The 23,945-nt window shown below is 32.7% G+C and overlaps 2 protein-coding genes and 1 long non-coding RNA gene across 4 annotated transcripts in view; 1 reads left to right on the forward strand and 2 right to left on the reverse strand.

The window, feature by feature from the left end:
- LOC126748129 (xaa-Pro aminopeptidase 1-like) overlaps positions 1-19,720 on the forward strand; it is a 46,457-nt gene extending 26,737 nt beyond the window's left edge. Inside the window, exons 2-12 of one of the 2 annotated variants that reach the window (XM_050457159.1) lie at positions 14,885-15,005; positions 15,201-15,294; positions 15,399-15,589; positions 16,810-17,030; positions 17,085-17,352; positions 17,406-17,673; positions 17,850-18,063; positions 18,121-18,354; positions 18,527-18,601; positions 18,958-19,133; positions 19,208-19,720. In XM_050457159.1, the coding sequence (XP_050313116.1) occupies positions 14,885-15,005; positions 15,201-15,294; positions 15,399-15,589; positions 16,810-17,030; positions 17,085-17,352; positions 17,406-17,673; positions 17,850-18,063; positions 18,121-18,354; positions 18,527-18,601; positions 18,958-19,133; positions 19,208-19,402 (2,057 nt within the window). In that variant the 3' untranslated portion in view covers positions 19,403-19,720. Of the gene's footprint in view, positions 1-14,884; positions 15,006-15,200; positions 15,295-15,398; positions 15,590-16,809; positions 17,031-17,084; positions 17,353-17,405; positions 17,674-17,849; positions 18,064-18,120; positions 18,471-18,526; positions 18,602-18,957; positions 19,134-19,207 lie in introns of those variants that run through there. The other variant, XR_007664637.1, reaches the window with a different exon arrangement.
- On the reverse strand, positions 19,657-22,354 carry LOC126748132 (monocarboxylate transporter 9-like). The gene is made up of 9 exons (XM_050457163.1): positions 22,139-22,354; positions 21,611-21,737; positions 21,409-21,552; positions 21,199-21,361; positions 21,019-21,131; positions 20,735-20,966; positions 20,273-20,565; positions 19,980-20,168; positions 19,657-19,927 (listed from the first exon to the last, which is right to left on the reverse strand). The coding sequence occupies exons 1-9, from the start codon at positions 22,262-22,264 to the stop codon at positions 19,797-19,799; spliced, it is 1,518 nt and encodes a 505-aa protein (XP_050313120.1). The 5' UTR covers positions 22,265-22,354; the 3' UTR covers positions 19,657-19,796.
- Positions 22,355-22,604: 250 nt separating this feature from the next.
- LOC126748338 (uncharacterized) lies at positions 22,605-23,865 on the reverse strand. Its single transcript, XR_007664701.1, has 3 exons — positions 23,663-23,865; positions 23,176-23,363; positions 22,605-23,002 (listed from the first exon to the last, which is right to left on the reverse strand). It is a non-coding gene; the product is annotated as an uncharacterized LOC126748338 (long non-coding RNA).
- Positions 23,866-23,945: the final 80 nt, after the last annotated feature.

A 23,945-nucleotide genomic window follows, 5' to 3' on the forward strand; every position in this document is an offset into this window, starting at 1 on the left:
GGAGAGAGATAGACATAGTTGAATTATACCGTCGCGACGCCTGCATCACTTCACCCCACCCAGTTCCTGTTTCCCTGCTATAAGGGCGGAATGACTCGTGGTATTTGGATTCTTACAGGTTTCACCTGGCACAGGAAATCCTGGATCAAACTCCAAAGTAACACTATCAGAAATGCCTGGATTCTAGGAAAATGGGGCCTAGGGCGTTCTGCCATCCTGATATCGGGGAAATTGGGGGGAAATGCTTTAGTGCACGCAAAGGGTGCGCAGTATTACACATAAATCTACATGCATATTTTTTAATGTTGGAAGAAAATTAAATTGTATGTCTCTTGGCGTCTACTCTCCTGCTTCCAGATAATGCAACGCCTGGAAAAGTGTGGAAAGATCAAGCCCCATATAGCCGGCTAAAAGTTCATTATATAAGAATTCCAGGTTAACGGTATTACAAAAATAAATCCAGCGTCGCGACGCCTCCGTTGCTGCTCTCCTGCTACATCAGACGGCCGCCGCTGGAAAAGTATTGTAAGATCAAGAACATGGCTGGCCTGGCATAAATTCCTCACGGCACTCCAATATATTTAAAAAAAACATTGTAATATCGTAATTTCTTCGAGCAGTAAATCCTGAAGCGTCTTTCAGGGAAACTCTTCCAGAATTCGCTGAAACGTGTATCAGGAGAACAGCTTATGCACAAGTGCAATCTGGATATTTTTCAGGAGCCAAGCAACTTTCCAGGGAAATGCTGGCAGTTGAAGCTGAACCGGTCGGTCGTTCCACGGGCAGCTCTTAAGCTGTGCCAGCATTAGAAAAGTTTCAGCGGTTTTCCAGATTCTGCTGAAACGAGTAGCAGGAGTGCAGGGACGCGAGGCGTCGCGACGTCGACGTCGTCAAAGGCGGTCGGGCGTCAGTTATAATTTTGAGTTAAACGGTTAATTAAATGTTGGCGAGCTCTATGAATGATTTAATGAGGAAATATATAGGGTAGATCGGTGGGAAAACCTGATTAAAGTAAATGAAGAGTCATGAAAATTGATATTTTTGGTTGACGATCTCTATTTATAAACAACAGACTCTCTGCAGATATAATCAATAAAATCAAAAATTAGCAGAAAAGAGCTAGTAATCTTACCGAAGCCTCTGTAAGTAAAGAGGATACTGCTATTCTGAGTCGAAAACCGAAAACAAATTAAACTCGAGGTAAAATATGAGCGAAATTTTTTGAAATGCAACGAAATGTACCCTTTTAAAAATTCATAGCTAGCTAATATTTACATCTGATGTATAGAAAACAATTAACCAATTACATGTCATTATCTCTAAAAAAGCAACAAATGAGATCAGTTTTTGAAGAACTACATTCCATAGAACAAAAAAATAGTCACAAAAATCAAGACACGCAGCTTGGGAAAGCAAGACTAAATTTTAAAATAAAACACTTCCAATATAGTAAGAATCCATCAGGATTTTTACAGCATAATAGAAAAAATCCAAAGAATCATGGGACAACCAAAGCCAAAGAAACCATAAATATAAATCTAGTGAAGACCCCACGAAGATTGAAATTCTGGGTCTGCTTAAGCAAGAAGAATCAAAAGATACAAAAGAAGCTACAACAGAAAGCAACCAAACAATGATTTTGCAACCAACCAAAAATCTTTTCATAGAAAACTAAATGTAACGGAGCAGCAGAAACAAAAAACCTAAAACACGCCGCAACCAGAAGAAGTAAGTAAAGAAAAGTTCAAACTGGTATTAGAATGAATGCACTTATGTTTAACTTAAAATCTATGCCTGGCTGGACAATTAATCAAAAAGATGTAGAAAAGTCACTAGCAGGACCCTCAAATTGGAAATCTCCAGGACCAGATAGAGTTCATAACTATTGGTTGAACAAATTTATCTCAATTCACCCAGATCTAGTTCGATGTTTTAACCAATTTCTACAAGAACCTGAGAAAGTTCCTGTTTTATATGGAGGGCATAACATACCTTATTTCTAAATCTGTGGAAACCGCAGGCCCTTCTTGCTACCTTCCGATAACGTGCCTCCCAATACTTTACAAAATACTTACGTCAATAATTTCAGATAAGATCTACACACATCTACTAGATAACTATACAGATTTCCACAAAATAACTGTTTTACATCTGCAAAAACGTTAGGAATAAAAATTATTACGCAACCTAGAACACGATGTATTCCAAATTTTCCAGAATGGAAGAAAAGGCTAAAAAAAATATGGCCGATCTCAAAAAAAATTGGCAGGCTTACAGAGTTCATAAAAAAAGTAAAGAACAAAAAATAACTGCTTGTTGAAGTCATTAGGTCTAAATACTCAAAACATGCGGGAGAAGCAAACACAAACGGCCAACTAATTTTCGATACAATAAAACACAAATTTAGTATAAATGCTGGCAGATTCACTCGCTACTCGAAGAGTTACAAATGACAAACCCAATACAGATTGTTTAAAAGAAAAGAAAAAGCTTTTTATAGACATCTGAACACAAAAAAATGAACAACCAAATGTACCTACTGCTACTTACAGAAGATGAAGTTGAACCACGAAAGTTGAAACCTATTTCTACAAAAGAATCGAAACATAATGAAGAAGCTTCGTGAATTGAATTTCCGCCTGAATATACTATGCAATACCATAGCATAACGTTAGAAGATGTGGAAAAAGCAATTTCCAAAACAAGCAACTGGAAAGCAACATGTATAGATAAAATTCATGATTTTTGGTGGAAATGGCTGAAATGCACACATACTTAACTGTAACGATACAGTATTTAGCCATATAAGGTTGGCGAGAATCTTCCGGAACAGCATTCTGCCGAGTATATAAGGAGCCGCATCGCCGATAGTAGCCAGTTGTCACTTGAGTCAAGTAAAGTTTGTAACATTGGCGTGAGATTTAAATAGGTAGTTGAAAATAAATACAGTGAAAATAAATATATCTAGTAGTCGTGAGTGATCGTGTTTTAATTCACACCAAACGAACGAGAAAAACGCTTCAATATTTTACCAGTGTAGTCGCTGATCCAGGCATGCTTCCTAGCTACTTCATAATAGCTGTAACGTACCTTCTACCAAAAGATTAACCAACTTAAAATGACTTATCCAAATATTGAGCCATTGCCTATTTGTCCACCATATATAAGATTTTGACTTCTTGTATAAATTGCTTAATCTATCAATACTTGAAGGCAAATCAGTTTATTGCGGAAGAACAAAAGGAATGTATCAAAAAGGCATACGAATGCAAAGGGCAATTAGGAACTGACTCGGTGATTCTTAACCAAGCTTTAAAACAGAGAAACATTTATATGGCATATATTAATGATAAAAAAGTTTTTAACTCCATACAATATAGATGGCTTTCTAAGATCTTCGATCTCCACAAAGTAAGCCCCAAATACAATATTTCCTTTTACGAAACAGTGACCAAACCGTTGTGGTTTCTTCAATAAAAAAATAAACAGTGGAATATTTCAGGAATTAATTTCAGTGCTCTTTAGTTTATCATGGCCATCAACCTATTAAGCGTATAAATTAAACGAATGCAAATACGGTTTTTCCATCAATCAATCAATGGCTTATTTTAATCATTTTAAAATAAGCATCTTCTATATATGGATGACCTAACATTATATGGTTCTTTCAAAGATTAGCTAAAAAAAATATTGGCTATAGTAAATTTGTTCAGCAACGACATAAATATGGATGGACTTAAGAAATGTAGAAATATTTACATAAGCCGAGAAAACGTAACTATCTCCGAAAGCAGTATCGAACAAGCAAATAAATAGACCATACAAAAATTAAAATGAAGCTTAAAGGAGAAACAAATTAAAGACATAACTTTCAGCTACCGGAATGGACGAAACATGATCAAAGCAAATAACACCTATGCATTACCAGTTTTGAGATATTCATTTGTAATTATTAAATGTAGTACAGACGATCAGGAAATACAATAAAAAAATTAAAACAGTAATGATAAAATATGGACACCACCATCCCAAAGCGTGTACTGAAAACACTACTAAAATGAGAGGCTGGCAGAGGATTGCTGCACATTCGAAACCTGCATAATAACCAAGTCATGAAAATGAGGCAGTACTTTAAAAATGCATCACTACACTGTGCGATTATCACTGCAGTTATTAATCTCCTAAATGTCGAAGATGTGGAAAAATCGGTGAAACAATGCAACATATTTTAAATGGCTGCAAAATTTGGCTCCGAACGAATATACTGAACGACGCAATGACGTCGGAAAAATAATCCACTAAACATGGTCTCTTACAAGAAAAGTTACTTTAGTACAAATACAAACCTGAATCAGTATTAGAACATGATACACACACAAAATATTATCATCACAGACAGGATAATCCCACACAACAAGCATAAAAAAAAATTGTCCCAGTAATTCTGTCATGAACTGGAATATTACCAAAAAAACCTCTATGATTCAACAACTTCTCATATTGTCAGATCGTTTCTAAATTAACACTTAAATGTCAACAAATGTCAATAACCCTAAAAACTGGAACAGGTTACAACAAAGCTTAATCCCTTTTAATTTTCCTTTTAACTTTGCAAAAAAAGACAATCCGGGATGAGTGACAGTTCAGTAATAATAATTGATGTATCACAACATACCCTTTCCCATTTGAAAAAATAACGGTGAATGCCACGCCGCCAAGGGGTTGAAGTTATATTGATGGAATTCATGTGTAAATACATCCCCATGCAAACAAAACTATACGAATCCGATTTTTTTTTAATTTTCATATTCAAAGCCGTAAACTCTTGCTGAACTGTTTTCCATGGGCTACCCTGTATATGCAATAATATATATTATTGCTTTGCATACAGTTTCTCAAAATACTCGGTATCCAGGCGCCCGGCGTGGGAGATCAAATCCGGATAATCTAATGCGGATCGCAGAAGGCGCCGCGGGTTTTTATCCCAGATTATCTATCCATATGGCCTTTTAACCCTTAACACGTGTTCCCTCGGGGATATACTGCTCTTGTTCGCCTTCAACACCCTTCTGGTTAGAAAAGAAACATATGGTAGCAGGGTAACATAGTTAAATGGAAGATAAGCACACATGTGCATGAATGTTGAAGGGCGTTATTCAATTCGACACGTTCATGTGGATTTCATATGAGTATAATTAATTGTTTTTAATAGCTTGTTTAGTAAGTAAAAATATATGGTACAGGTACACGTTTAGACAAATCTCATTTCGTTGCGGGTAGGGCACCCCAGAGCACCTTGAAGAATTTGTTTTTATTAAAATCGACATTTTCTAGGATTTTTCTCGTTACTTTAGGTGTGATTTAAAATACAAATTACGACCACACATGTCTTGTAATTAATATAAAACAATATTAAAATTTGATAGTAGTTGGCGATTTATCTCCACAATTTATTTAAATTACGCGCCGTTTTATGTTAGACTTGCTTAAGGTTAGAATATTGCGTCAGTGCCGGACCTTGGATTTTAATTACATGTCATCAAGCAAAAATTATTTTTTGATGTAAGAATTACAGTTCTAGCACTACTGATTGTGTAACGTCAACATGATTGAATCAAGTCAACTTGGATTCTGATCCAAGTTCAAAATTCAAGAGTCGATTTTCTCTTGTTTTTACATGTGTCAATTAATAAAGGTAGCCATTTGGCATGTCTCTCATTGTCTTATTATTTACAAGTATAGAAAGCATAATAAACGCAGATGTAGTCGATGCAGGAGTAGCGCATCACATTTTATATCTATATTTGAACTTTTTATTTTTCATGCTGCAATAAAACAACGTAAAAAAGGCAAAAATGGCAATAATTTTGCTCCGTGGATTACGCAATTAAATATTAAACTTACGCTTACAAAATTATATCGAGCTCTGTCATCTACGTTGTGTACTGTCTACACTTTCAAAAGTACTTAAAAATTATGAAAAAACAAATTAGATCATTTTTACAACAGTATAATATTTTACCGAAACATCAATCAGACTTTAGAGCTGGCTAATGCTGTGGAACGGCTGTTTGGTTTGATATAAACTTTCAAACGGTTTGACGTAAATGGTTATTGTTTCATTAAATCATTTTTAACTAATAAAACACAGAAAATAGTGAATAATAATCAATGTTCTGAATCCAGTCTGATTACTAATGGGGTAGCATAGTGGCATCTTTGCTTTATACCTTTTATGCTGTTTACTTTTCTTCATGTATTAAAAATTGCAAATCTCACTTTCAGGCCGACGATACGCATTTATATTTCTCTTTTCCTTTCAAAGCTATTGACTGATGATACATAAATAATCGTCTGCTAAATAGTATATGTGGCACCTGCCTGCTCATGGTTTTGAAAACATTTGCTCCTTACTTGTGTATTAATACATATTAGTGGATATCTAGTTAGGGAAGCAGTTGAAGGCAATATTTATTAAGTAAACATTAATTTTATTTAGGTTAGAGCTTAAACAATATTCAGTAATCTTGTGTGAACGTAACTGAATGGCTGCAATTTTATAGAGTTCAACCAAGAAAATACTATGCTAAGTTATGTAAATTTTGTAATTAACTTGTTTGGTATAACAATAAATAAACAAACATGCAAAATGGCAAATATGTGCCTCCCTGACATAAATAAGTTGAGAAGGGGTGCTACGCCTATTTCTAAATGAAATTTTGATTTGAAAAAAGTGATTGCCTCCCATTCTAAACCCTATGTATTTTTAGGTATGGCCTAATTTGTAATAAAACTAAAAATCGGCTTAATAACCGTTAACAATATACAAAAAACTAACAGAAAATGTGTGTTTGCCTTAAGCACATATTTTCCTTAAATATAATATACCTTGTCGGTGGTTTACGCTATGCTTGCCTTATATATTTACCCTAGAACATTGCTATTATTATGATATAATATTTACTGTATATAAAGTTAATATAAGATGCATAAAATAATCTAATAAAATATTAGAATGACACATCTAGCCTTTAAGGTTGGCTTTAATAGCCTATGGCCACGCATAAGGTCGGTTCTATTCTAGTACAATTTTACAACAAAACCGTTGATTTTTTACCGTTGATTGTTTTACCGATGAATGTACATTTACCCTCAACAATGAACCAAATGTTCAGAATTGCCGGTATTGGAGCCAAGAAAATGAACATCGCAATATTAACTTAGTAACGTTAGAAATGAATTTTATGATCGGTTAGGATATTGTTTAGCTGTTAATAGGGGGTTGTTTAAACCTTTGATTAATTGATGTTTTTATGTATTCTCTGTTATTTTAAAAAAAGTTATTGTATTTTATTTTATTTTTCCACACTTAGTAAAATATTAAGAGTTATGTTCTCTCTTTTTTCGGATCTATTTTCGATAATTTACAAGTATTTATTGCAATATCTTTGGACTCGAATTTACTAACAATAGGCTTAATGGTTGAAATGGACCAGATAGGTTTCATGGGAAAATAAATTGAAAATATTTCAGATACTGCTATTGGTTTAATTAAATTTAAGTATGATAAAATTATTTTTTTAATAATCGATAATAATAATTGTTATTGGTTTAACTTCATCGTTATATTTAATTAAAGTTTAGATAAAAAAGTAATGTAACGTGTCTTACTTTGAATGTATATAAGGCTTCGTCAGATTTGACAAAGCCTTATAACAAATTGTTTGCTGGTGGCTGGTGTCTGGTTTTACCTGAACCGAAAATTTGGTAATTTTGCAATTACATTTAATTGAATAATTCAAGATTCGCTTATTAAAATTTTTTGAAACTTTGCACGAGAGTTGCCAGATTGGTCTCTTTAAAAAGTTATCTTAAATTTTTTTTTGTAAAATGTACAGGAAAGCCAATAATTGACCCCCTTAAAATTTACATGGGATTTCCTATGTTTCGCTCGGCGACGCACCACCTGGTATAATTCAAAGGGAAAGTTTACTTTTAACTAACTTTACTAATAGACTTGTCGTTTCATCTGTTCGACTTCTCGGTTGAATCAATATCTCTGTCTCAAGCACATCCTTGTCGATATCTAAAGTTTTACCACTTTTGCCAGCCTTGTCAATTTCGAAGTTGAGCGCTAGTATTCGGGAAAACGGTTGACTTATTGACAATAGGCTCCAAAAAGTGTCTTTATTCATAGACTTCAGGTTTTTCAATGGAATATTCATCTTATAATTTTACTTTATTGTTTTTATGCAGTAAAGCTATTTAAAAAAAAGTTATACAGCACCTTATTTTCTGCTCTTTTTTTCCTGGGTTAAATCTCTTGCAGTACTAGTTCCCGTTAGATTTTTGACACTTCTCAAAGCTTGTTGTACCAATATTTCGCTTATAAATTAAATTAAAACAGGCTTAGAACATTGAAAGGCTAGAATTAGCATTACCGTGGAATTATGGGCAGTTTGTTTGCTTGCAACATCTCTGATGCAATGATCCCAAATGCTTATGAAAAATGGCAAAAAAACACACTTCATAATATCATATAAATTTGTCACTTATTTTGACAGGCGCAAAGTAATACTATTCCTCTTTAATAAAATATGAAGCATTTTTTCTCATAAAATATGATGTAAAGGAGTCATTATTTAAAGTTAAATGAATGTAGACAACGTCCCTATGTTAGTGAAAAAGGCAACATCATCGCAACGCCGCTCTATCTAAATATTACCGTTTATGAACTCTTTATGCGCTTTATTAACGTACTACATTAAAGTAAAGGTATGTACTTATCTAATAAAAAGCACCTCATTAATTCATTAATTAATCAGAATTTTTCATATTGTACAATTTTGAATAAAAATCTTTAGAATATTCTTGGTGATGCGTAACCTCTGGCCACATATAGGATCTGTTCAACTATAATTTTAAAATTATAATATATATTTATAGACCGTGGCCTATTAATAATAAAGAATGTTAAGATTATTTAAATTGTACTAAAAACCGACTTGGGTATTATCACACTTTTTATATGTAAAAGGAGATTCTGGCCACTCATTATGCGTCTTTTATTAAAACAATTATAGAGTCCAGTATAACGCTGTTAAGAAACAAAAAGTTATTGATGTCTCCTAAAGACGAAACGTCGTGGATTGAAATTACTCTCGCGAAAATCGGAAAAAATTGCCATAATAAGGCGCATTTTTGTGCAAGATTTTTCGGGTTTTCGGATTTATTTTGATTATCTCCGGAATCATTTAAATTTTCATTTAATCAAATAATTTATTTATTGAAGCGGGACTTTCGGAATTACCCTGATACTCTTCCACTAAAAACAATTTTTTTAAATTGTTTATTCATCATTTCCTTAACTTTTTATAACTTTAATGCCAGTTTCGCATCCTCTTCCAAATTTTGATAAGAAACCTAATATTTTATTAAAACCACAGTAAGGCCGAAAATATCAATTTTTATCTTCTCGTCCATAGCGGTTATGCCGTCGAGGTTTACGACCTGTACCGCCTTAGGACGGGCTTTATTCAGTTAATGTGAGAATTCCGAAGAATAAACGCCCCCTTAGTTGTTTACGTTTCTCGTGTTTGCGGTTATGCCTCCCTGGTAGCTTGTTGACAATGTTTTTGAACCTTGTATGACCGATAAGTACCGATGAGACTTTTAACTAGGGCATGCATTTAATCAAACAGCAAAGCATTGAAACTGAACGGTGTGCATTGCCACATAAGGTCAGGTCAACATTCTGCAAAAGGCTTAAATTTTACTAAAAAAATTAAATTAAAATTTAATAATTGCTTTGAGAGTTATAGAATTTTTGCCTAAAGGCTTGACTGTATCATTTGAACTGAGGAAAGCTTTTGACGTGCATAATCACCGTGAAATTACCCGAATCAAGCTGTTGAAATACCTACTAATAAATTATTTATTTGTAGTTGTTTTAAGGCAGTAAAAAATTATATTATTTTTGGTTATTGAAAGAAATTGAATATAGATGCACCATATAATTTAGTTTTTAACACCATACAATTCATTTTGCTAAGGCCAAAGACTGCTTTGGCCATATTTCAATTTTTTTTGGGACAAAAATTAAAATTATTTTCCTAATTTTGGCCACACGTTGATGTGTCAAATTTTGGTCAAATAACGTAAACTATAATAATACCTATTTTTTTTCAGAGTTTTCAGGCTCAATTGCTCATATAAAGCGATAAAAATTATATAAAAATCCGATAACAGAACGGCAATTTGTTGAGCGAAAATTCCTATTTTATAACACACAAAACTTGGATCTAAGCATTGGCATATTTGCCAAATTTTTGACCAAGTGACTCTAACCATAAAATGGCTTTTTTTCAGATGTTTTAACTAAAATTGTGACTTTATATTCGATCAAAGAAAAAATTTGACCTGTCATTTTCACCCAACATTATATTTAATGAAATGACAATATATTAAGCCAAAATTTCTACATTATAACAGATTAAACTTTGATCTACGCATTGGCTTTTGATAAATTGATGTAACCATAAAATAGATTTTTTCTCCAGAATTACCAGCCAAAATTGCCATGTTTTGGTCAAACACTACAAATAATAAAATGGCGAAAAAAAATCCTACTTTAGGCCGAATAAAACTTGAATCTGGTTGGTGAGTTCACCATATTTTCTCTTTTTTTGAGCCAGTTATGTCAAATTTCTGCCAAAAATGTATGTCATAAAACCTCAATGTTTTTACCCAAAATTTTGGGCCATTTTAGATATATCTCAAGCCAAAGTATAATTTAAAACTAGCAAAAATAGGACCCTTAAAGATTGAGCCAATTTGTAGACAAAAATATCTCGACGCTAGCTCCAACTTGCCACAATTGACCAAAATTCTTCCTTATGCAACAAAAATTTATTAAATACAACGCATCAATCAGGCGCCGGTGACAACTGCGCTCTACACGCTGCGCAAGACTTAACTAATAAGGTTTCGCGGCCCTAGCAATATTTGCCGTGCTACAAAACTATCGTAAGATGAAACGTGTTCACATAAAGGATTTATTTACGAGGCAACTTAAGAGGGGTGAATTTTAATTAAGTAGGCATGAATATTATGATTAATTTTTCATCAGGAACTTAGAAGTAGCAAACAGAGGTTTTGTGATGATCAGATTTTTTTTTTGGTTTTTTAAGAGGGGATGAAACGGTTTTTGAGTCACGCCTATTTTTTAATAAACGCGCTGCCAAGTAAATACTTTATTAAATATACAGGTGGTTTAAAACATATATATTTTTTTTTAAAGCTAATGCAGATTTTTAAACGACCAGTATATGCCCTGCCCTGTTGCACTCCAACAAAAATCGATCAAATTACATAAAATAAAATAGATCCGATAATCTTAGACCAGGCGAGCAGACTTGAGTAAGAGTAGAAAAGACCTTTGAAGGGCTTCAGACAATCCAAGGGCACGCACACGCATTACAATCGTTCCGTCACGCACCCCAAACATCCAAGCACCAATGAAACCACTGAATTAAAATAAGTCCTTTCATTTATTGGTTTATTAATTTTAAGGGCCCGCTGCCCTTCAATAAGGGTGAATTCATTTGTTCGCCCTTGTCAAAAACCTTGTCTAAGTTCAAGCAAAATAGGACGTGGAGGGTAAAACTACCAGGCTGAGAGAAGATGTAAAAGGTAAAGCATCCCTTAGATTTTGGTGCGTTTTGCTATCACATTTGTTATGTGACGGGTTTGTTAGGCGTAAGATTTAAGTGTGTTTACATATTATTTTTTAAGATTTTATTGACCCGTTATGTAGTCACTAAAAATTTAGAAAACATTTACTCTCGAGAAAATCGGTCGCTGATCTCCCCCTCAGTGTCTCCTTATGTCAGTAAATTTTTAACCAGTTTTAAATTTAAAAAGACTGTCTAAAAAACAGAATGACTTTTCAGAAAAAAATCTACTATGATTAGGTTGTATTAGGATATAAGCTATCAATTTATTATGTTTCTTGAAGGTGTAAAAAAAACAAATATTTAAATTTATTTATAAATTCTTTATTTATTTCTTTATAGGTTGTTAACTTTTATTTGGTACTAAAGGCATTCAATATTTAGTAGTACAAGTGAGAAAATGTTATTAATAACTATGTATGTATAGAGGGATTTAAGTAAAGTTAATGTCCTATTAATTAATTAGCATGAATATATTCAATTTAAGATTTGGGCATATAAACGTAAGATCCTTGGTTCCAAGTATGGATGAGCTAATTAATTTTTTCCTGCCTCAAATATTGACATAATGATAGTATCTGAAACATAGCTGAATCCACAGATAAATTCTGAAGTGGTTAAAATTCCGGATTATAACTTCATAAGACAAAATAAAGTGGGGCGAGGAGGGGTGTGTATGTGAGGGATTGTTTTGATAAAAAATGAATATACTCAAACCATTTATATTGAACAAATCTAGGTTAAATTGAAAATTTATAAACAAACTTAGCTTTTTGGTTGCACCTATTATAAAACCTTGTGGAATTTTTATCTATGTTTGACAATATGCTTACCTTGGCCCTTATATCTGTTGTACAGGATATTTTAACTTATTGCTAGATAATGTGGGCCTTATACAAATAATTTTAAATTTGATGCGAATTTCATAAAGCACAGGTTCTCTTATAGACTTAATTATTTCCTAGAGAAATTAATGTTATAAATAGTAGTGCGTTGCTACGTCCAAAAGTCTCTGATCATGAATTTGTATTTTGTTATTTATCCATACCTCATTATAAAAATTAAATTAAGTTTATTGAGTACAGAGCATCGATATTACCCAGTTTCAGTATGATACAGTCTATAAGTTACATAGTCTAATGTTACTACGCGACAAAGCTCTTCAAAGATTTAAAAAAATAAAACAGACGTTAATAGGGAAAGCTATAAAAGGTTACGTAATTTGACAACTCATTTGAAAAAAAATGTTTTAATAATGAACTTCAAAATAGAAAAGTTATTAAGGCAGGACTTATATGAAAATATTGTTATGGAATTTAAAAAAATTTAACCGAAATACCTGATCTTTCCATCCGTTTTACCACAAAATCAAGCCAGTAATAAAGATTTCATGAATTTTAAGAAAAATTTCCAATTTTTTTTGGAATTTATCCCAGTATCAGAAATAGAAATTTTAAAATTAAGTCCCAGGCGATAGGGTCTGATGAGTTGAATATAACGATTATATATATGTGTAATATGTGTTGTCCTTGTCTTTTACCTTATATAGCACATCTTATGAGTTATTGCTTAATAAATTCCATTTTTCTAAATCAATAGAAATGTGTTATGATATAACCACCCTGCCCAAACGTAGTGACCCAAAAGAAAATATTGATCTAATATTTTGAGGGTCACCAACATGGGAAAAATGATAATTTTAACATTTATAGTTAAGTGTTTGATATAGATCATAATTTATTGTTGGCAATTCCATCTTATGTATGATTTAATTTAAAATAGATGCTATTCAATTTTTTTAAACATTATTTAACAGAAAGAAGTATTGTAAGTCCATTATTGTACGCCATATAAACATCAAATATTAATGAAGTAATAAAAACATGTAAAGTTTACTATTACGCGCATGATATGCTCGTTTTTTAAAAATCAAGGCTTCAATTTATTAACAGAGATTTAGAAAACTTAAGACTTATTTCCCTACAGCACAGATTTAACTAGCTAACGCGTTAGCTAGTTAAATCTGTGCCTACAGGATTCTCTTTCTCTAAATCCAAACAAGTATTGTTTATTAATATTTGGTCCTAAAAATGATGTGCAAATTCTAGGGTATCTGACGTGTCTTTGGAAATAACGAAAAATCTACAAAATCTTGGTCTTATTATCAACACGTATCTCATTGTATCCAGAAAGCTTATCTTAGATTGACATTATTACACAACAATCGACACATTTTGTCGCAAGCATTAAACATTGTTTATGTAACTCTCTCGTTCTTTTTTAAATTGTATACGAAGAGTATAAGACTCCTGTTTACGGCATATCTATGGAATTTGTAAATATGGAAGATATACTTATAAACTCTCTGCAAAAAACTGGCTTAAATTGGACAGCCGTAACAGCCGTACTGTGCACTGTGCATCTTTTTATAATAGATAAACCTATTTGTATATAAATAATTTTGCACCCAAAATTAGAAAATTGCTTTATAAATTCTATATACTAAGAGAGATAATAAGTACCAATCTTACTATTATATAAATACTTAGTGCAATCTTTGTTACGTTATGCTATAGTGGTGTAGGGTGGAACCTATAAAACATTATTACAACCTTTACAGATTGTGCAGAACTACATTCTAATGGTTGTTTATAAAAAAAGTAAACTAAATAGTACTGATAGTTTGTATATGATGATAGTGTCTTTAATATTCAAAAATAATTCATTCTCATCAGATAAGGATAAATATTGATAGAACTGAAACTACCGGTCAGTCACTAAACTTTAAAAAAAAAGTGAATTACTTTACTCTAAAACTGTCTAACTATTTACTGTCTCTGTTTGCCATAGTCACTAGTAGCATTGTAGATTTAAGAGCAAAATTAATTCTTCTCATTTGCACATAGAGGCATTCAGTTGTCTAGGCCCAAAACTAAATTAAATACTATAAAATTTGATTTTTGGAATTGGTAAATAAAATCTATATCCTGAATTTATAAAGCAATAAAGTAATAAGTAATTTACATCTGGACTTCGCCTTGTGTCACAATAGTACAATCATGTTTAGGTTACAATCATGTTTTATACAATAATTTGTAAATCTAACTTGTTAAATTGTAAAAATTAAGTTTTCGTTATTATTATATTTCCAGCTTTAATCGCAGGAGCGACTGCCTCTGAACAGGAATTAATTACAACAGGAGAACTGAGAAAACTATGTTCAAAAAGAGGCAATGCAATTCCACCACCAAGAAGAGTTAACAGCACCTTAAGGTACACAATACTTACTTTCTACACTCAATGCAAAGGCAAAAATTAAATTTTTGTTGCATGGCAACAGTGCCTATATGTCAACCCGAGTCTTAAGTGCTGCGCAACGACCGTTTTTTTGGTCAGGGCGCTTACTTAATACAAGCATTGATGCCATATGTTAACAAACAAATGAAAAAAGCGTAATAATATTTTTAGATTGCGTAACTTAAGAGAAATGATGATATCAGAGGTAAAACTAGGAACGCATCCCATAGACGCATACTTGGTTACCTCCAGTGATGAACACCAGGTTAGTTGCAGTCGGTGAGTAGAATCTTAATTCGAAAACAACCGTTTTTATCAGTAATTTTTAATTAAAAAGAGCGAAATACTTCATAATTATATTCTTCTCAGAGCATTGCTGTAGAGGAATATGATACTCGTCGAGAGTTCATATCTGGGTTTAGCGGAAGTTATGGAGATGCGATAATAACGTTGAGTAAAGCCGCCCTGTGGACTGACGGTAGATACCATCTGCAAGCTGATGAGGAACTTGACTGTAATTGGTTATTAATGCGAGAAGGACTTAAGAATGTTTCTACAAGGTAAAAGAGATAGAAAGGAAGGAATCACTTCTTCATACACTCATCACGTTTGTATGTGTTTTTTATAGCATGTTGCAAGGAGTGAGGAGGCTTATTAACTCTATTTCTTGATTAAAAAAGTACTAAGGAAGGTCAAGAAGTGTTTTTGAAAAGGCAATTCAATGATCTTTAAAAGAAGTTTAAATCGACAGACTGCCTTACCTATAATTAAGACTTTAAGGGTTGTTTTCTCAGAAAATTTATATAATTTCACTGAAAATAAGCGTATAAAATTTTTCCCTAAAAAAAGCTGTATCTATAGGGACTAATGTACTAAAGGATCTTTGGAAATATTTCTCATTCTTCCAGGCACTTATAAGGCTCTATTTTAAATAAGAAAAATGTGGTTTGTCTAAGAAATTACTTCAAAAATTATTTCCACTTAGTGGAAAAATAGTAGTGGCAATATTTAATTTTTTTAATAAAAAAGTTGATGATGGTAGATAAAAAAACCAAACGCCGTATGGTAAACTAATTAGTAAATCCAGTATTAGATAAAGCATTTTCTTCTTCCGCTGCTATGCATTAATGGATGTTTGCAATCATAAATGACCGTTTTTCACAATCTCTGGTGGTGTGATTCTCCTGTGGTTCCTACTCCTATTTAATGTTTGATAATTCGAAGCCTTCCTTTTTCTGTCTAAAACCCTTCACTCTATTTTTCATTCTACTAATAGTTAGAGCAAATGGTACTTTTCGTTGCGTAATACTTGTATCTTGTATACGCAATAAAGTCAAAGTTCGTAAAAATGTTTTTGAATCTCTACGTCTGAAGACGTCTTCAACTAACCATAAATCTCGAGATAGTTAAACTTTTTTACTCGTTCTATGGCTTCGCTACCGTATGAGAGTTTCGGAAAATACAGGATATCTAAAATTAATTTGCCTCTTATTAAAGCAGGGTCATACAAGGAAAACATGTACGTATATCCTATACTACATATGTGGAATATACATCCGTTATAAATATAGAACATCAACTCTTTTAAAATAAATAAACAATATTTCCACGTGTTTAATAAGTGCATATTTAAAAAAAAAACTACTACGGTCCTGTCGTTCCGCTTTCATCAAAGCAGGCACGTGTTGTTAACAGCATACAAGGCATTACAAAAAATCGTACTACAAAAAAATTATTTCCAGTTAAACATGGGATTTACCGTAATGAAAATGTGTTTTAGAACGGAATGGCTTAGGTCCGAATTTCCAGATGGTGGTCGAATAGGAGCAAATCCAAAATTGATATCGGAGTACATGTGGAATAAAATGGCGAACCAGTTGGCGCCGCATAAAATCGAACTTGTTGCCCTAAACGTGTGTTTAATCGACGAAATTTGGCCTAAAAAAGAAAGGCCCAAGAAGAGAAGTAAAAATGCGTTTGTACTAGATATTAAATATGCTGGTAATATACATTTGATCCAAATCCCTTTACATATTACATGAATTGATTTCTTAGGTGTAAATTATACCACAAAAATAGAAGAAGTGAGGAAACTAGTTAAAAAAGCTGGAGCTGATGCTATGGTAGTTACCTCATTAGATGAAATAGCATGGCTACTAAACTTGAGAGGAAGAGACATTCCATACCCTCCATTTGTAAAAAGCTACTTATTTTTTGATATGAATAACGTATTCTTTTACGCTAATTGGAACCAACTGGAGAAAAACAACGTTACAACATACTTTCATGCGCAGTCAGTTTTCCGACATAAAGACACAGTACAGTAAGTTCTTCTGTAATAAGCCTTCTTCAATTAATCATGTACATTAATTTTAGAATTAAAAACTATACAGCCATATGGAACGACCTTCGTACGAAATCACAGCTATATGATAAAATTTTGGTTGCTTCGCATTGTGTCTACAGCGAAGGCGCTAGCCACGCCATTTATGAGCATATTTTTCCTGAAAAAAGACTGCCCCTACAATCCCCGATCATTCATCTTAAATCTATTAAAAATGCTGTAGAAATTCAAGGGATGCAGGTCGCACATGTTAAAGATGGAGCTGCCATGTGCGATTTCTTCTCGTTTGTTGAGATGGAGGTAAAAGTTTATTGAACGTTCTTAAAACATTTTTTTACAGGTGGTAAATAATAGAGAAGAACACTTCCGGTTGTTCTGAAGCAGATGCCCTTGGATGTTAATCCCGGAGAGCAAGCCTGTAGTTCTGCTTTAAAATTTAATGCTGTATTGATTTTTTTTAATGTTGCATTTTCCAGATTTCCAAGGGACGATCGTTTACGGAAATCGAGCTTGTAGAAATTCTGGATGCAGGTCGTTTCCTTCAAGTAGACAGTCTTGGCAATAGTTTCCCTACGATCGTTGGGTTCGCTGGAAATGGGGCTAAGCCTCATTACATTCCCACCAATAACACCGATTCCAGAATTTTTAATAATGGCACCATCGTCATCGAGTCTGGGGGACAATATTTCGGTATGAATATGCTTCAGTTGTACAAAAATTATTGAAAATGAATGTCTTTTTCTCTAGAGGGTACAACGAGCGTAACGCGTACAATCCATTACGGTGAACCGGATGAAAATATGAAGGCAGCATATACAAGAGTTCTCCTAGGTCAAATAGGTTTTTCAACTTTAACATTTCCACCTAATATGAAAATAGCAGATGCCGATATTCTCGTGAGAGGCCCCCTGTGGGAGGTTGGCCTGGATTACCTGCACGAATCGGGCCATGGAATTGGGTCATTTGCTGGAGCTAAAGAATGTGGGTTAACATTAAATTACGCTACGAACTATTAATAAATTTATTAGAAGTATAACAGGGTGGTGGTCTTTATAGATAGACTTAAGAAAAACCCTCTGTATATGCAGGAAAAATACGTAAATCTACTATTTTGTTTTTTACCCGAAATTTTTAAAATGAATTCTTTTTTTAGCCCCAATCGCTATACAGTATGACTTGGAAGTATCAACAAAGCAGACTTTTAAACCAGGGTATTTTTTCACCATAGGTAAGTGCGTAAGAAAGAAATTGATTTGGCGAACTTTTGAAAAGTTTTCTGTGGTTTAGGAACCAAAAACAATAAAATATTAAGCCAAAGAAGACAAACCGAAATTATACATAAAACTAACTAACCTTACTCAAAATATTATCGTAACATCTGCCTACTGTACATAAAACAATAAAAACTCTTTGGTGCATAGTTTGTCTCGGCATGCTCAATAAAATAATTCTAATTATGTACTAAAATCTTATGGATCATCAAAATGACGCATCCGGTCATAAAACTTTCTAATGAAGTGTAAATATGGATTCATATTCTAAAGCAATATTCGCCAAAAGCAAATTCTTTCATTTTATTTTTAGAACCCGGTTATTACAAAGAAGGCTATTTTGGAGTACGACTGCAAAATGTCTACCAAGTAATCAAAAAGCCTTGGCTGCAGAAGACATCAGGTCACAAATATCTTGGATTTAAGACACTCACTTTAGTACCTTATCAACAGAAAATGTTAGCGATGGAACTACTGTCAACGCATGAGGTATTTACATGATAATATCTTTAAGGTCAAGTATTCTCGAGGTAATTCTCATTATTCTTAAGAATATTTTTTAGAGAAAATGGTTGAATCGCTACAATGAAGAAATTCGCCAAGAAGTCGGAGCCGAACTCAAAAGACAAGGCAAAACTGACGCATTTTATTGGATGATGGAAAACACTAAATACATTCCAGAAAATAGAGGCCATACACTATCAGCAACAATTATTTTAATATTAAGTAGTATAACAATAAGTATAACATATTTATAGATATAGACAAGTCATGTCATTCAATGTAGAGTAATAAAATAACTATTTATTTTGGCATTAGAAGGGCTAGAGGTATTATATTATCTAATAATGTAGATACTTATTTCTCATTATAGGAAGAAAAGTCAACTTACTCAGAACCCTAAAGTAAGTGTATATTATTATTATTTATTTTTTGATAATTTAGGGATAGGTTCCAGGTCGTTATTATAGCCATTTATTTAACAACCTTTTAATTTAAAAAAAGGAATGCAGATAGTTCTAAAATTTATTTTTTGTAACGCATTTATGTTTGTTATTAAATTATTTTATGGCAGACGAATGGCTTTCTTGTTTTAGTAGGTATTGGGACGGATTCAAGCTTTATTTTTTTAACAAACAAACTCATCTACTCTCATTTAACTTCTTCGGGTTTTTTCCTAAAAAACATTAATTCAACTGCCCAAGATACCACGCAAACTAAATAGGAGAAGGTAAGCACGTGGGAAACCAAAACATTGTCGTCCACAAATGACTTGACCACACCTAAAATGAATAACAAGTATATTAAAGCAGCTAAAGAATATCAAATACTCACTCATTAAAAGCCCCAACAGCAAACTCACAACACCGTTTAAAAACATAAACAGCGAATAAGCCATGGAGAATTTGTCTTGGTACTCTTCAGATATGACGAGCGGTAAAGGAGTCTGAATGAAGCACCTAAGAAATCCAAGAACTCCGGAAAACACCAGTTTCCAAGTGTAAGTATCATTGGCAACGAAAGCTAAAAAAAACAAAGTAGAATTTCATATTCACGCAGAATTAGGTTGTCCAATTTCCTGTACTATGTGGCATTTATTTAGAGGTTTCATTGTAAAAAATCCTTACCGAATCTCGCCATAAAAATCAAAACAGACGCTCCCAGAACCACGTATCTGCTCTTAAAACTAACCATACTGCTGATAACTGTTAACAAGATCCTCGATACCACATCACATGCAAAGAATATAAACATCATATTGGCTATCACAGCTGGAGTAAACCCGCTGTCTTTAAGCATCAGAGGAATTATGGATATAAAGGTCATATCTGCAGTGTAGGCTAGTCCTAGACCCACACTTATGTTAAGATACCTTAAGTCTTTTAGGAGCGACATGTCCATAGATTTAACGAATGTTTTCCTAAAAGAATAAAAAAATTATTAGAGTTAGGCGTAGATAAAGTTTACGTAGGTTGGGATTGTCAAACCTGCATAATAATCCTACAAATTAAAATTTTATCAATCACAAATGGACACGGCTAAAAACGCCTAGAAACTAGAAACTCATGTTTTTTTTTATGTATACTTACCAAAATGATGTATTGTTTTTCTCTTGATTTTCTTCATGATGTTCTTCTGGTTTTTTATGATGGAGGTTGGCGATCGAAGCAAAACTTGCTCCGATTGACACCATAGAGTGTCTTGGCCTGTGGTGAATACTTCTTTGACTCGCTGTAAATTGCATTGACTTTTTCCTATCGGAAAGTAATGGTTTTTCAGTTGGATTGTCAGGCTTTCGGTCCGGTAAATTATTGGGATGATCTGTTAGAACAGAAATAAGATAAGGTTTTACACATGTTATGTATAAGCTTACCAAGAGGTTCATCCTGCGTGTAAACTTTCTTCAAATATTTCTTAACTGGATTTAAACTTGCTGAAGCCGGAAATGTTAATAAGCTAAGGATTGCTAGGCCGATTAAAGTACCTCTAAAATGTATGAGACAAAGTTAAGTATTAAATTTTGATTTGATTCACATTTTTAAGTAAATTTTACCTAAATCCAAAATATGCCATGCTGAAAGCTGCCAACTGGGGTACGACCATATTAAACCCTATAACTAAAGCTTGACAGACACTCATCATGACTGCCATTTTCTTGTCAAAATATGAATTGAATGCTGACAATAAGGCGGGCGTAAGAAGCCCATAGCCTATGCCTAAAAAATGTTTTTAAAACAAATCTAAAACCTTTTTAAGAACTTACCTTCAATTACCCCATAACAAATAAGCAATTGAATCAAATTTTGTGAAAAAATCAATCCAACCGCCCCTATAGTAAATACTATAGACCCTATTAGTCCAACTTTTCTGTATGTTAAACTACTTAACAAACCATTAGCAATCAAACCTTGAAATAAAATCGAATAATTAATAATTTATTGCAATTTAATATTATATAAAATTACCTGTAAAAGAATTTATAGTATTGAATAAGGAGCTAGCCAATGTCGTTCCAGTAGTCTCGTCACCAAGGGTTTTCAAAAAATTCCCATATACCAATCCGAAAGCCGCTGTGGGTACTATAGTAACACACTGAGGGTAAAAAAAAGAATATTTTAAAGGTTCATAATACAAATCCCATTGGGAATTCTTTAAAAGTCTTTTTTGATGTCAATGTCATATTCCTTATAATTTAAAAAATATATATAAGCAATATACTTGACACTGATTTAATAACTATACCTACTGTTGAAGTTGCCACTAAAAAACTAGGACAATACTGATCTGATATTGATAAAGTATTGGCTTTCTTTATAGAATGTATTTTGGAACTCTAAATGAATGTCCAATTAATGAAAATTTAATTGCTGTATAGGATTTAGGTTTATCATTATTTGACACATGACTATTTCTTAAAAAAAATGATTAATATGGTCCTATGCTTCAGCCTAATAGACTGAATAAATAAATAATAATTCAAAATACACACTTACAAACATTATAACTGTAGCCAATACAACCACATAGCCCCAACCTCCATCTGGAGGTGCTAAGTGAAAGTTTCCCTCTTCCAAGGTCACATCAATACTATTAGATTCTTTTTTGGTTTTCGTTGCCATCGTTTTATGACTAAAGACTACTGAACGATTTTAGTTTTAAACGTTGAGATTCATCTAGATAATTACATAAAATTATTGGAAAAGATTAAAAACTATATGGAGGTCATTATGAGGTAGGTACTTGAAGAGATTTTAGATAAGTAAATTAGATAAGTATTAATGTTAATGTAGATAATACATTTGTACATATAATCAATTTATTAAACTCTTTAAATTATAATCAGGTTTGTTTAGAAGTGGTCAAGGGGTGGATTGGGAAATAATATGTTAAGGAAATCTTACCTTTCAATGTTTGTAGATGATAATCAGATACAGCCTCACTAATTAAAATACATAGGAATGAAATTTTTGATTTTTTATTATTCATTTTTTAACCCATTTTTACAGCAACTTAAACAAACATTCTTTCACAAGCACTATACAATTGTTCTTATAAACCTTTCAACATCTGATAAATTTAACAGTTACAACAAGATATTAGGTGTTTAAGATAAAAAATTTAATTGGGTCCCTCTTGGGTCCTCTATCAAAATAGGTTTATTAACTCATGACTTTGTTTGATGATCATCTATTTTACTAGGGTGAATACAAAACATATTGTGATTACATTTTGCCAACATATTGCCAGTAGACTCATTCTTTATCCATACTTCTAAGAATGCTAATGAATACCCTCCTCGTAATGTCCTTGTTGTAACTTCAATTCGGTCTCCTACATCTGCTTCTGTATTGAATAACCTAAAGGCAAAATATTTACTATAAATGTATAAGAAAAGGCACTGAAATAAATTAATTATAATATATTATTATTCTTCATCAAACTTAACTATGAAATCAATTTGAAATATTAATTAAGTCAAATTTATGTTTAATGCACAAATGTATGTAACTTGTAGTCCAAAATGCCTTACACGAAATTTGTATTTATTGAGACATGAAAATTGTTTCCCAGTTCATGAGATGAAAAAGAATAACTGGACACAAAATCTGACACCATGGACATAAATCCCGAATGTAATTTTCCTGATGAATTCGTGTGTTCCTTGCAAACAGTAAACTTGGCTAATCCATTTCCATCTTTCATTGAGACAATGTTTACCTAGTAAATCACAATTAAAGATTAAGGCGAACCCAGGTATATATAAAGTAACATGTAAGTAAGTCTTAAGACAGAAGAATTAAGAATGACATGACCTATTGGTTTCAGTATTTTGTAACATTTCAGTTTTGAAATCACTTAATTAATATGGTGTAAAAATTAAGAAAAAGATGAAAGTAACTTCTGGAAAGCAGCATAGGTGAACTGTACTGATTTTTATAGCTATAAATTATATATATAAAATGTCCTAATATCACTTCTTATATGTCTTACACTCTCCAGTCATGTTGAATACTCACCTTAGCCATTAGATGGTCAAATCCTTTTGTATTCTTTATAAAATGCATTAATTCTTGTGGATTCATTCGCGGTTTTATCATGATTACACCCCTTTTTTAAGAAAAAACAGAAAATGCCGGAGATTTTTCAAATTTCATTGACTTCTTTAACCCTTCAGTATTTGTAAACAAAAATCAGCTAATGCTGTGCTGATTGATCTTTCCTTATGTCAAGTACATCGAGAAACTTGGCAACGTCGGTATTTTTAACTTGACATATCCGCTTCCCCTTTTTTTTTTTGAC

This window comes from Anthonomus grandis, chromosome 22 (genome assembly GCF_022605725.1).
Source record: "Anthonomus grandis grandis chromosome 22, icAntGran1.3, whole genome shotgun sequence".
In the NCBI taxonomy this organism is placed as follows: Eukaryota; Metazoa; Arthropoda; class Insecta; order Coleoptera; family Curculionidae; genus Anthonomus; species Anthonomus grandis.

Excerpts from the sequence above, each read along its gene's own strand:
- LOC126748132 (XM_050457163.1), bottom strand. The coding sequence starts at position 22,264 with ATGGCAACGAAAACCAAAAAAGAATCTAATAGTATTGATGTGACCTTG. Across the intron at positions 21,553-21,610 it reads TACTATAAATTCTTTTACAG|GTTTGATTGCTAATGGTTTG; the intron begins GTAATTTTATAT and ends TTTTATTTCAAG. Across the intron at positions 19,928-19,979 it reads GCTGTTGGGGCTTTTAATGA|GTGTGGTCAAGTCATTTGTG; the intron begins GTGAGTATTTGA and ends TATTCATTTTAG.